The following is a 13,162-nucleotide window of genomic DNA, read 5'->3' on the forward strand; positions in this document are numbered from 1 at the left end:
TTCTCAGGCCAGCAGAGTGCCCCATCTACAGGGAGTCTCGACAAGGGGGAAGGCAGGGACCAACCCCAGAGGTGCTCTGACCCACACACACAGGAACGCCACGATACGGCACGGCCTGCACATGCTGGGACACAAGTACACGGCATGAACACACACACACATATACACACATACACACACTCACACATGACTTACAGCTGTAAGACTCTAGGGGTGGGGCCATGGATCTAACTCACATGCCAAGGTATTTTAGATGTTTTTAATTTGTAAAAATTAAATTTGTAAAAAACCAAAACCACAGATGCAAAACAACTACTCCTCAAAAAAATGAAGCAACTTAGAACCACCATAATTGTTTAATATGCATGGTGTGCGGGCAAAGCTAGGGAAACCAAAAGTTAAAGATTTATGAGAAGTCAGTGGTAATACTCTAAACTGTGCAGTAAGGGAGAGGTGACTCTAAGCTTGGTAGCATTCACTCCCAGACTAAACCTGCTTGGCAAGGGCCTCAGACTCGACTCGTCATGCCCTGCAAAGCTCTGTCTCTAGTAGCAAAGGGGTGGTCCAAGCAAAGGTTCTCTTTCTAAACAAACACGGCTTAAACACCAAGTCAGATAAAATTCCTATGATAGAGAAACAAAGCTGTGACTGATCAAAGATTTGCCCGTGTTGTCAAGTCAGGAAGAACCCAACACAATGAAGTCACGTCATCCACAGGAAAGAAATAGCGAAGATTATTACAAATCACAACTCTTTGCTCAGCTGGTGCTCAATCTCACTGAAATCCTGAAGTGCCCAGAGTGTGTCTGCAGTCACTGGCAACAGATCTGCTCAGAAGAGCGGTGCCTGGCGTAGGTGGGAAGGGCTCAAAGGATGGGCCTGAAGAAGGGTGCATGTGGGTGTGGCCTCCTTAATCACAGGGCTGTAAGGAGTTTCACTTGGGGATGCCGCTGACTCTTTGGACTCACTTCAACACTGGAGTCAGAAGTTTCGAAAAGCAAAGCAAAGAAAAGAAAAGAAAGAGAAAGAGAAAGAGAAAGAGAAAGAGAAAGAGAAAGAGAAAGAGAAAGAGAAAGAAAAAGAAAAAGAAAAAGAGAAAGAGAAAAAGAAGTTGAGCTGCCTTCAAAGATCAAGTTTAGCATCAGGATTATTACAAAGTTTAACTGGGCAGCCTGGTGCTCAGTGGGTAAAAGCACTTGCCACACGGGCCTGATGACCAAAGTTCAGTCCCGGGGACTTACAGTAAAAAGAAAATGGACTGAGAAAAGTTGCCTTCTGACCTTCACAAAGAAGAAAAAGACTAACCAAAACTGAACTACATAAAACACTAAAAGTAATAACCAAATTGAGATGAAAAATGTATAGGATAGCATGTCCCATGACAGTAAAGGTTCACATAGCTTACACTATGAATCAAGTCTATCCCACCAAACCCAAACAAAAATTACCTAAAAGAGTTTTATTTCTATACCAATAAAACTTGAGACAAATTTACATTCTACTTTCTTATACTTACCTTCTCCATCATCTCTGCATACAAAAATCTAGGGATTACAGGTGTGTGTGTATATGTGTGTATATGTGCATGCGTGCATGCGTGCACGCGCACTGGGCTGAGGGGATTGTCCATGCAGGTGAGGACCCAATTTCCATCCCTAGCCCTCGTGAAGTAAGCTGCACATGGTAGTGTTCACAGTGGTGTGCCTGTACTGTCTCGGGCCTCACAGCCGCGTGCCTGTACTCTCAGCACTGAGGAGATAGGGGCAGGAGGATCACTAGGGCTCGATGGCCACAGCCTGTCCTAACTAGCGAACCTCAAACCAGCGAGAGACCCTGTATTAAAACACAGAAGACAGCTATTGAGGTAGGGCGCCCACATACCTCTGGCCTCTACTTATACGCCCACAGACTCACACCCACAAATATGAACATACAAATTCGTACATATGTGCACATACAAAAGCAATAAATAAAAGCAGCCTGTGATAGGGCTGACAGAGTTTCTGAGCACGATGTGTTCTGTGAGCACCTCTGGCCTGCATCTGGCAACCTTCCAGGTCTTTGGCAACAACATGGGGGAACTACAACCCTGTCCCCAAAGCCTGGAGTCTGTGAGGGAGAGACAAAGGTCAGAAGGCAATACAAATATAAAAGGCAGCGACTGCTCCCACAGTGCTGTGGGGGAGAAATACTGGAGACACCTGACCTGGGAGCGGCCAGAAGATAAATGAAGGCTTTGTGGAAGAAATGGCAGCTAGCGTGGGAACAAAACAGTTAATGGGAACCGAGAGAGGCAGAGAGAAGCAGAGGATCCCTGATAGAATGCGCTAAGAGCTCTGGAACCAACAGTGAGGTGGGGTTAGGGGAAAAGTTCCTCTTCACAGCAGGACACATGGACACTGGCCAAAAGTAAGTAGCCTTGTAGCCGCTGATTAGCTCACACAGCTGAGCCTGTGTCACATGCTTGTACTCATAATGGCCTTGCTGAGACTGTCTTGCTGAATCCCCTATGCACAGACAGGAAAAGGGTTCTGCAAAGCTCTCTGTCCCTTTGCCCAAAATGCCACAGTTAGTACAGGGCTGTCGTCAAAGTGCAAAGACCCCACTGTACACCCTGGGGCTTGCTAGCATATGACACTGAACCCCGTCAGCTCTGGCTTCCATACTGTTGAGACTATGGTCAGATTTCTATGGAAAAACATATGAGGCCTTGGAACAGTGATTATGTGAGTAAAGATCGGGGTGGGTGCTTGGGTAAGGCAGCAAAGTATCTGCCCCAGGCCTGAGTCCGGGAGTCCTAGTCAGACCCACACCGTGGAAGGAGAGAGCCAACCAAGCGTACAAGCTCTTCTCTGACGTCACATTCCCAGTGTGGCACGCACGCACGCACGCACACATGAACACAAATAGTTAAATAATATTTCTTGAAGAGGCAGAACTCTGAGTAGTGCTGCATTCCTATAACCCCAGCAATTTTAGAAGCTGTAGCAGAAGATTTGAAGCTGGTCTCTGAAGACAGGATAGACTACACAGGGTGTTTGTTGATGCTGGGTCTTGCTGTGTTACCTTGGCTGGCCTGAAATGGTGTTATAGACTAGGCAGGACTCCCAGCTCACAGAGACCAGTCTACCACTGCCTCCAGACTGCTGGTATTAAAGGCATGCACCACACCCGACTGAGAGGGGGTGGGGGTGAGGAGAACACTGACAAGAGACAGGTGCTCTTCTCTCTGGGTGGAGAGACAAGAGAGCAAGGCTCTCAGCTGGCTCCAGTCCAACTCCAGATCAAAGGCCCCAGTACCATTTTAGCAGTAATGATTGCAATTGTCTCCCAATTTTCAAGAAGGCAGGCCCTGGTCATCTCCACAGACCTGACTATCTGCTGGAATGCATACCCTCTAAGTAATGTGACACATGTGATATTTATCCTGCATAGAGAGCCCTCTAAGTTCTGGGGGGAAAAAAGCCATCTTCATGCCTTTCTCTGACTACATTTCCCACTCTTGGGGTTTAAGTGCTAACTACACTATGGTCCTGCAGTGTTCCCAGAGTGACAGGTCTCATACAATTACCTACTATTCCCCAAAATCAGCAATACCTCTCCTACAACAAAGGGCTCTGTGGGTGTAATCAAGGACCTAGCTTTCAGGGAACCAAAAGCTCATCCAGGAGGGCCTGACGTGACCACAGGAGTTCTTGTCCAGGACAAATAGTGTTGGTAAAAATCAGAAGCCTCATGCTAGAGAGGTGGCTCAGCAGTTAAGAGCACGCACTGTCTGCTCTTTCAGAGGTCCTGAGTTCAATTCCCAGCAATCACATGATGGTTCACAACCATCTGTAATGACATTTGATGCCCTCCTTCTGGTGTGTCTGAATACAGCTACAGTGTGCTCATATACATAAAATTCAAAAATAAAAAATAAAGAAATAAAAAAGAAGGTTCTAATAGCAGAAACAGATAGGGACAGGGACACTGTGCTCTGAAGACGAGGAAGACACCATGAGCAAAGGAAGACAGGCAGCCACGAGAACCTATAAAAGTAACTCTCCTCCACTCACCCCGCCCGACTGACATCTACTCAGCCTCAAGCCTTTGGCTGCCACAACTGCCCAAGAACTGATTTCTGTTGCTTTAAGCTATAGGAGACACTATCTCTAGTATTCTTTTATATCAGCACATGACATAAAACATTTTAAACCTCCAGTTACCAAAAACTGCAATAATCTGAAGGTTCAAATGTGTTAGACTTCTTGTGCCATCATCCTGTTGAAACATAACGGTAAGTTACAGTGATGGGACCTTTGCGAGGTGACTAGGTCACAAGGGCAAAGCTTTAGGATAGGGGCCCCAGAAAGTTCCTTTACCCACTGCCCATGGGCCAGGGACCAGCAGTCCTGGCTAGACTTGATCTGCTGGTACCTTCATCATAACACTCCCCAGTCTCTAGACTGAACAACAGTGTGTGTGTTGTTTATGTGCACTGGTCCATTATAATTTATAATTTATACAGCAACTCAGACGGACCCAGCCAGATACCTGAACATACAAGCACTTCAATCCACACAAAAGTCAGCAGACTAGCCCTGGGTCTAACCATAACCACCTAGAACCAGTCATCCAACCCCATGAGGAATGACTCAGTATGAACCAAGTCAGCCGCGAGAGCAAAGGTGTTAACAAAGCTATCCAAGTTCCCATGGTTTTGGGTCTGGGCAGATGGCTCTGCAGGCAAAGTGCTTAACTCACAAGCATGAGAACAGAAATTCTGATCCCTATAACTATTTAAAGTACAGGGTAGGACCTGTGATCCCAGGGCACAAGAAGGAAGGCAAGAAGCTCCAGGACCAGCAGGACCAGCAGGACCAGCGGGGTCAGCAGTTCTCAACCTGTTGATTGTGACCCCCATGGGATCACATATCAGATATCCTGCATACCAGATATTTACAAGTCATAACAGTAACAAATCACAGCTATGGAGAGCAATGAGATAATTCTATGGTCGGGGTCACCACGATATGAGGAACTGCATTAAAGGGTCAAAGTTGAGAATCACCAAGCTATACCAACTGAAATGGTGAGTTCTGGGTTCAATATATAAGGAAGACACCCAATGTAAGCCTTCAACTTGAACCCCCCCTCTCTCTCCCTCCCTCTCTCTCTCTCTGTATGTATGTATGTTTGTATGTATGTATGTATGTATGTGTGTGTGTGTGTGTATGAGATAGATATATCTCATACACAACACACACACATATATCACACACACACACACAAACAAACAAACACCTAAGGCTGGAGAGATGGTTAAAGAGCATCCAGAGGATCTAGATGCTTCCAGTGGATCCAAGTTCAATTCCCAGCACCCATATGGCAATCCCAAGGGATCCAATGTCCTCATCTGGCCTCCACAGGCACCAGGCACAAATGTGCTACATATATATACATGTGGGCAAAATACTCATATAAAACAAAATAAATAGTCTTAACCAGGAGGCAGCAAAGGTCTCTAATCCCAGAATTCAGGAAGCAGAGGCAGGTGGATTTCTTGAATTTGCTTCCAGCCTGGTCTACAGAGCCAGTTCAAGCCAGCCAAAGCTACATAGTGATACTCTCCTTATCTTACACGGAGGAAAGGACAGTTTGCTGCTACTAATGAAAAGTACTTGTCCCACATTCACAGAACCCTGGGCTTGATCTCCAGCCCCTACAAAACCGCAGAACAACAAAAAGTTCCCTCATTGTTCAACTGGTACAGTTACCGAGGCTAGGCAACGAGAGCAGATCCGTCCAAGGTCCTGTCCACCTGGGTGACCTGCCACAGCTCACTATCAGCACAGAACAGCACAGCCCAGGACTCTGTCCTGGCATGAAGGAACACAGACTTTAAATATGCAGATCTAAGAAGAAATAAAAGCCAATGATGTGGGCATATAAAGTATGCTGCAAATCCAATAATGAATCAAAAGAGACCCCAGAAGGCAAATTAAGTTCATGCCCATCATCAGATGTTTTCTCTCAAAATTGACTGGAAACAAGAAAGTAAGCTAGGTATATCATGACCCACACAAGTAATCCCAAATACTCAGAATTTTGAGGCAGAATTACTTGAGCCTGATAGTCTGGGGTCAGTCTGAACAGATGGAGAAAACATAGAGACTCAAAGAAGACAGGAACTGAAATCAGGAACAAGTGTTGTGAAACAGTCATTTGCAAATGTGAGGTCCTGAGTTCAAGTCCCAGCATGGGCCCCTAGTACCGTGGGAGACTGAGACAGGAGGATCACTGGATCCTGCTGGCTGCCAGCTTAGGTTGAGGTTCTATGAGATGCCCCTCAAAAGAGCAATAGAGCATGAACTGACACAGACACACACACACACACACACACCCCACCTCAAACAGGGATTCTCCACTGCCGTAATTTTCCTCTTCTAATAACTCATTCTCATTGTTTGGAAATCACTAATATAAACAACTGTCCCAACTGTCCTTCACCACTGCTGGGTAAGAAGCATCTAGAGCTGGGGTGGCATAAAAACAACGCTGGTTTCCAGAAGCCATCACATTCATCTCAGGATATAAGCACTGAAAAAAGGACTCCAATCTGAAACCCAAAGAGTCTTAAACCGACAAGCATATAGTTATACATGCAAACTGGCTCTGATAAAAGGCACACAATGGGGGTGTAAGCATTAGTCTTGTGCTTTTTATATAAACTATCTCAAATAACTCAATGATCAAATAACCAACAAGACAAGCTCATCTTTATCAAGCTGCAATCAGGGAATGAGACTCGGAAGAACCAGAGGAGAACCCGAGGACCACCACCCCAGAACCACAGCTAAGGAATGTGGTTGGCAAAGACCAGAGACCGACACCACACACCTGTTCATGGAAGAAGCACACATACCATGCCTTGTTCAAACTGACAAAAAGCAAACCTGTGTGTAACCCACATTCCACAACGGTCACAGGAACATGTTAAGACCACACATGGATATATTCAGCAAAGAAAGAAGGTGGAATACTACAGTATAAACCAACTTCCACAAATATACCAGAAAAGAAAATGTAGCCACAAAGGGAATGAATTAACTAAAATAATCAACTTTTTAAGAAACAATCTAGGAAACATGGATACTTCTAATTCTTAGCAGAATCAAATAAAACATGAATTTTTTAGCTTTTTAATTATATATTTTTCATGTATTTGTGTGTGTGTGTGTGTGTGTGTGTGTGTGTGTGTGTGTGTTTGGGCGTGTGTATATGCATGAAGACCAGAGGGCAACTTTAAATGTAGTTAGCTCTCTCCTTTTACAGTGTGGGAACTAGGGTTGAACTTAGGTCGTCAGGCTTGGCAGAAAGTGCCTTTGCCTGCCGAGCCATATTGCTAGAGATCTTAAGATCATGAGATCTTAAATTTAAAAATACTTTTTTGGATTCAATGATAGTGTCTCCCCATCAAAAGTTTTCGTGAATGCATCCTAATTCCAATTTTCAGAATGTTGCCCTACTGAAGAGCTTTCCGGGCTACATGTGGCTTGTGCAGGCCCGGTCTAGGACATTATGAGGAAGGGAGTTTTGTAGCCACAAGCTAAGAACTAGCACAGACTGCTCCTTCTCTCACAAGGCCAGGAAATGACATACCTTCAGGCACCTTGGTCCCAGGGCTTCCTGATTCCGTAAGGAGGAGGATGGGGGCAGGAAGGTCCTGTTTGGATTTATACATAGAAGCCCCCCCTCCCCCCCGGCGATCCAAGACAGAGACCGTATCTTTTGGAGACACAAACTGAAATACCTAACAATGTCGTAATATAAAAAATTTATTTCAAGATAACCTAGAGAGGGGAAAAGTGCACGCCTGTACACAGAACAAAACCAGCCAACCACATGTTAGCAATGCAAGTTTCACTGTATCATTCTCCTTTTACATTTGATATTTTTCATAATAAGTTATAAAATTGTAAAGTGACATCTCAAAGTAGCAGCCGCCACCACAGAACAAGCAGTCAGGCATGACAGGGCAATGGGAAAATGGCATCGTAAATTCCTGCAGATAACCTACCAGCCGTAGAGACTGGAATCTACCCTACATAGACACACCAATGGCCAAATCAGTTCTAATGATGTTAAGAGATTGGCCATCCCGGAGCAGCCACTCAGAGACAACACAACTCGCACAGTTCTCTAAATAAGGATTTCCCAGGAACAGCACCGGTTACTTGATTTCTATACCAAACAGCAAGGCCGGCCCACTGGCATGTCAGATTTATGAGGAGCCTCACTTCTCCCCACTGCTCAGGCCAGGGAATTTTCCACGTCCAAAGCCACACCAGACAGCAAACAGGAAAAGATAGCTTCTTCAGAACGTCTTCCTAAGATAACGTCTTCCCAGATCAACTAAGTACCAGGATCAGATGTTCAGGTTTTAAGGTAAAGCTAAAAAGACACAGTGGGCTGCATTTCTGTTTTGTTTTATAAGCAAGATTACAAGTTTAAAGTATGCATTCCATGTCAGCCAGACAGGTCAGCAGTAAAGGCATTTGCTGCCAAGCCCAGCACAATGAGAAAGCAGGCTCTCTTCAAGCTGCCTCCAACACCCAACCATCAAATAAGCACACACTCCACATACACACGAATAAAAAGTACATCACTTAGGTAGAGAAATGTAATAAATGTCCTTTGTCGTCTCAGCCATGGGCCCATCAGCAGGGGGGCCTTAAGGCAGTGAGGGCCGACCATGGCTCGGACCTGTTCCCAGCTCACTCGGGAACACCACCCCCTGCTTCCCACGGAGGACCTGAGCTTGCTCTTTATTCCAAGGCCACCATTTCCACGTGGCTTATGTACAGATGGGTCTTCCTCGGGGTTTTTCTTCTGCACGCCACAAATGCTACTAGGTCATCAGAGAGCAACAGTCAGGCAATCAGAAAGTTCCCTCATAGAATTTCTTCCCTAAGACACTGGCATCAATCTCACACGTGCCTTCCTTAAATCTAACAGCGGCGTCACCTTGAGAAAGCACACAGTGAAGGGAACGGATGGTGCGTCAGTGCCCGCCTGGCCCCCAAGAGGTGTGTGCCCAGTCCTCAAGTCACTTAGGGGGTGAAGGACAGACAAGAGGAGTCTACTTCCTGTGCGTACCCTACATATGGAGGGAAAGAAGCTTTCCTAGCTCTAGAAAGTTAAGTTTCCTCTTAACTTTTATTTGCCACAGACACAACTGCTGTGGAACATTCTCTTTACCCTGGAGTTCATAATGCTTTATCGTTGTTAAAAGCTAAATCACTAGAAGTCAAACAGCTTGAAAGGATGTACCCAAAGACCTGGAGGAACGGGCTTCTCATCTCTTTTAAGTGTAGAGGAATAAAGATGCCAAGAGTTAAGAAGGATGGCGGGTAAATCTAGCAACACAGTAGACCACCTACAGACCAGCACACCGCACTCAGCAGAGTTGTTTCTGTCATGCTCCGACTCTGTGGAGAAGTCAGACCTCACAGAAAATGGCTCACAAGGTAAGCGGTAGAATGAAACTGTTACTTTCTGTTTCCATGTCAGATAATCAGCAGAAAAAGCTCTCAAACCCAAATCGACTTTCTTTGAGACTCTGGGAATTCAAATCATCCCTTTTCCCATCTGTTCCCTGCATGCTTCTGCCACAGCAGAAACAGGGGCCGTGGGGGGCAGGGGACGGGGCAGACAGAGACTGTAGGAGGAGCTCTTTCTGGTCCTGCGCCCATCCCCATTCCAGCAGTTGGCTCCAGCCTTTTATGGCTGTAGGCTCCAGGAACAAGACTCGGAGCACGAGCTTGCACAGCTCAGAGAACCGAGGCTCAGCCGCCCTGGCTCTTACTCCAATTCCCTGGGTTCTGAACGTCTTCCCTTATGCTCTTTCACCTTCTGCGATCTCCTGTGATTCTCCATGTTCAGATCCCTGGTGAAGGCCTACTGTGTGTGCTGGGAGAGCTGCTGGCCCTGACAGCCTCATGCAGAATTTAATCAAGGTTGGGAAGTGAGGAGTTTGTTCTATCACACTCACAATGTACTGGATGTTCACACAGACCAAGCATTGTTTTATGGCCACAGTAAATGTGACTCTTTATTTGTTTTTGTTTTTGTTTTCAGACAGGCTTTCTCTAGGTAGCTGACCTCAAACTCACAGAGACACATCTGCCTCTACCCGAGTGCTGAGATTAAAGGCATATTAGTAAGTGGGGGGCTACTATCCACATCTCTGGGTCAGAAATGAGGAAAATGCATCACTTTAAAGTGTGTTCAGGGCTTGTGAGATGGCGCAGTGGGTTAACGGTGATTGCCGCCAAGCTGTCAACCTGAATCAAGTCCCTGGAACTAAATGGTAGAAGGCAAGAACTGGCTCCAGCTGTCATGTGCATGTCACGTGTGTGTGCACGCGCGCGCACGCATGTATATATGTATGTATGTGTGTGTTTGCATACAATGTAAAAACTCTGCTCAGAGATAAAGTCACGGTGCTAGGCTACAATCTAAGTCTCCCTACAGGCTGCCATGCCTCAGGCACGCTGTCCCACTGAGCCTGCACTGCTCACAGCTCACTCCAGGCACATGCACAAGTCACGTCCTCACCACAGGCACACGTGCAAGTCATGCCCGAGACGCTGCCTACCTCTTGCCAGGCTACTGACTGTTTCACAAAACAGTATTGCCTATGCTGTGAGACGCCTCATTCCACAGGCTTGGCTAGTATTTAATTTGTATTCCGTCATCCATATTTCTTGCAAAATCTACTTAAAACAGAATGTAGACAAACTTCTTTTTAAGGAAGGAACATGTTGTCTGTGCAATGCATTTCCTTCATCGAATCATGGGTCACATGTCTGGCTATGTCACTCTCTGTAACCCTAACATTAATCTGTGAAATCAAACTCTAACCCTTCCATTAGAATAGACTCTGGACTGTAAGAGCAAAGTACCACTGTCTACAGCAAGAGTTTGGCAGGAGGCAGCCAGCATACCCAGGGTGCAGATAAAGGAGATACAAAATGATCTTTCAGACTGAAAGGTGCTGAGCAAGTCTTCAGGGAAAAGAACCTTCCAACCAACTACGCCTAACAAGCCCTGGCTCAATCTGGCTTCAGTCAGACATGTTCACACATGACTATAATTCTAGAACTCAAGGGTTTGAGGAAGAAGGTTTGTTGTTAAGTTTGAAGTCAGTCTAGGTTATACAGCAAGATCCTATCAACCCCTACTTAAGTCATAAAAAAAATTTTTTTGTTAATGTCAATAAATAAATAAATAATCAAAAGCTTAAGAGGAAATCACAGCTGAAAAAATCTCCAAATTCAAGTTCTAATCTTCTTCCACATTCTCATGTAATTAATCTCACTTGCCCCTTTAAATACTATTGGACCAGGAGTGGTGGCACATGCCTGTAATCCCAGCACTCAAAAGGCTAAGGCTGAACTACGGCCAGTCTAAACTATACAGCAAGATCTTGTCAAAAAAGGAAAAAGGAGAGGGAGGAATGGAGGAGGAAGGGAGGGAGGGGAGAGAAAATAACTTATGAAAAAATAGGGCAAATAAAGGCTTGTTTACTCATAACAAGGGGAAAACTCTAAAAAAGGAAAGTGTCACGACAAGCCATACCATCTCAATGAAAACTCCGCCAGTAGCTCCAGCAGACACCACTCGACCGCAGCTGTTCACCATCCCTGCTGCTGTAACTATCTCACTAACAGCAGCATCACACTACACGTCATTCCTGAACAGAGTATCTGCTTAAACCATAGTTAATATGGCCCATTTTAAAACTGGGGTGCAAATTTATGATCTTGATGTTCTCACACTCAGTTTGAGGCCTACCCCCTCAAGCTAATGAATTTCCTAAGCAAATATTACACTAAAACAGGGATAATAATAAAAAAAAATTATAAAAAAAAAACAGAGAAATGTATATAGTTTAATCTCTGAAGTCGCCACTTAACCTATAGTATGTGATTCTGTATATAACAAAAACATTCAGAACATACTAAGGAACTAACCAGCCTTTCCAGGATCAAATGCAGCAGTTATGAAACGAGACAGCACTGGGTAAGGCATTCTACACACAAGTGATTTGATTCTAAGCAGGGATCTTGGGGAATCAAAATTCACAACTTAACTCAGCTCACTGCCAAGGAAACCTTGAAATCACGCTTCGCATTTTAATAAGGAGTCCAGTTTAATGACGCAGCAAATTCGTTTGAAAGCCTAATCTAAAAACCACAAAAGAAGTCACTCTTGATGTTTATGTTCTAATGATAAAAACACTAAGCAGTTCCCTAGCAAGGCTTCAAGGCAAGTTTTAAAACCTTTCAGGGGAGCCAGCAAGATGGCTCAACTGGTAAGGATGCTACTGCAGTCAAGCCTGAAGATCTGAGTTCAAGCCCTTAGTGGGAAGACAGAGCCAGCTCCTTAAAGTGGACCTCTGACCTCCTTAAGTAAGGACACCGACACACACAGTAAACACAATAGTGACTTTTTTTTTTTTTAAATTTTCAGAGTTCATGGTCTAAAAGGGTTAACAATCATAAACTGTGACCTCTTCAAGTTCTCAAGTTCTTAACATGACACTGTTATGATGCTGTGGAAACTGCTGACACAGACTAGTGAACTGTGCTACCCAGCTTTGTTGATACACAATTACTGAAGGGCCAACATCTAAGCAAAAAAAGCAGAATCACGTTTTAAAATAAAGTGTTAAGAAGCAGGTATTTGTCTTTTAAACTTTCTGCCAAGGAAGGAATGTCATATTTAATTCTACCGGGCAACTCAGATCAACAAGACGCTGCTGGCGGGGGGCTGAGTCAGAAAGGTGCCATGACTACAACTGTCAGGCATTTTAAAAAAGACTTCAAAGAACAGATTTTCAAGGGATTTAATCCTACAAAGAAAAGCCCACACCGCAGCCATCAGGGAGAAGAACTAGGTTCTAGCATACCTGAAAGCTGAAGGAATGAGAAACCTCCCTAGAAAAACAAAAACAGTAAGCTCTGACCAGAGCGGAGATCTTAACACAGAAGAAGCTCTTACCTCCCATTGTAAGTGGGGCGGGATATTTCGTATCTGAAGTTTCCGAATCCTGCAGAATAATTAAAACATTTTAAGAAACAAAACATGCAAAAGCAACACACACCAATACAAC

At 44.8% G+C, this 13,162-nt stretch overlaps 1 protein-coding gene across 1 annotated transcript in view; it reads right to left on the minus strand.

The window, feature by feature from the left end:
• Igf2bp3 (insulin like growth factor 2 mRNA binding protein 3) overlaps positions 1-13,162 on the minus strand; it is a 122,284-nt gene that overhangs the window by 64,745 nt on the left and 44,377 nt on the right. Inside the window, exon 3 of the mRNA XM_052173691.1 lies at positions 13,051-13,099. Coding sequence (XP_052029651.1) covers positions 13,051-13,099 — 49 coding nt within the window. The remainder of the gene's footprint in view (positions 1-13,050; positions 13,100-13,162) is intronic.

This window comes from Apodemus sylvaticus, chromosome 2, assembly GCF_947179515.1.
Source record: "Apodemus sylvaticus chromosome 2, mApoSyl1.1, whole genome shotgun sequence".
Classification (NCBI taxonomy): Eukaryota; Metazoa; Chordata; class Mammalia; order Rodentia; family Muridae; genus Apodemus; species Apodemus sylvaticus.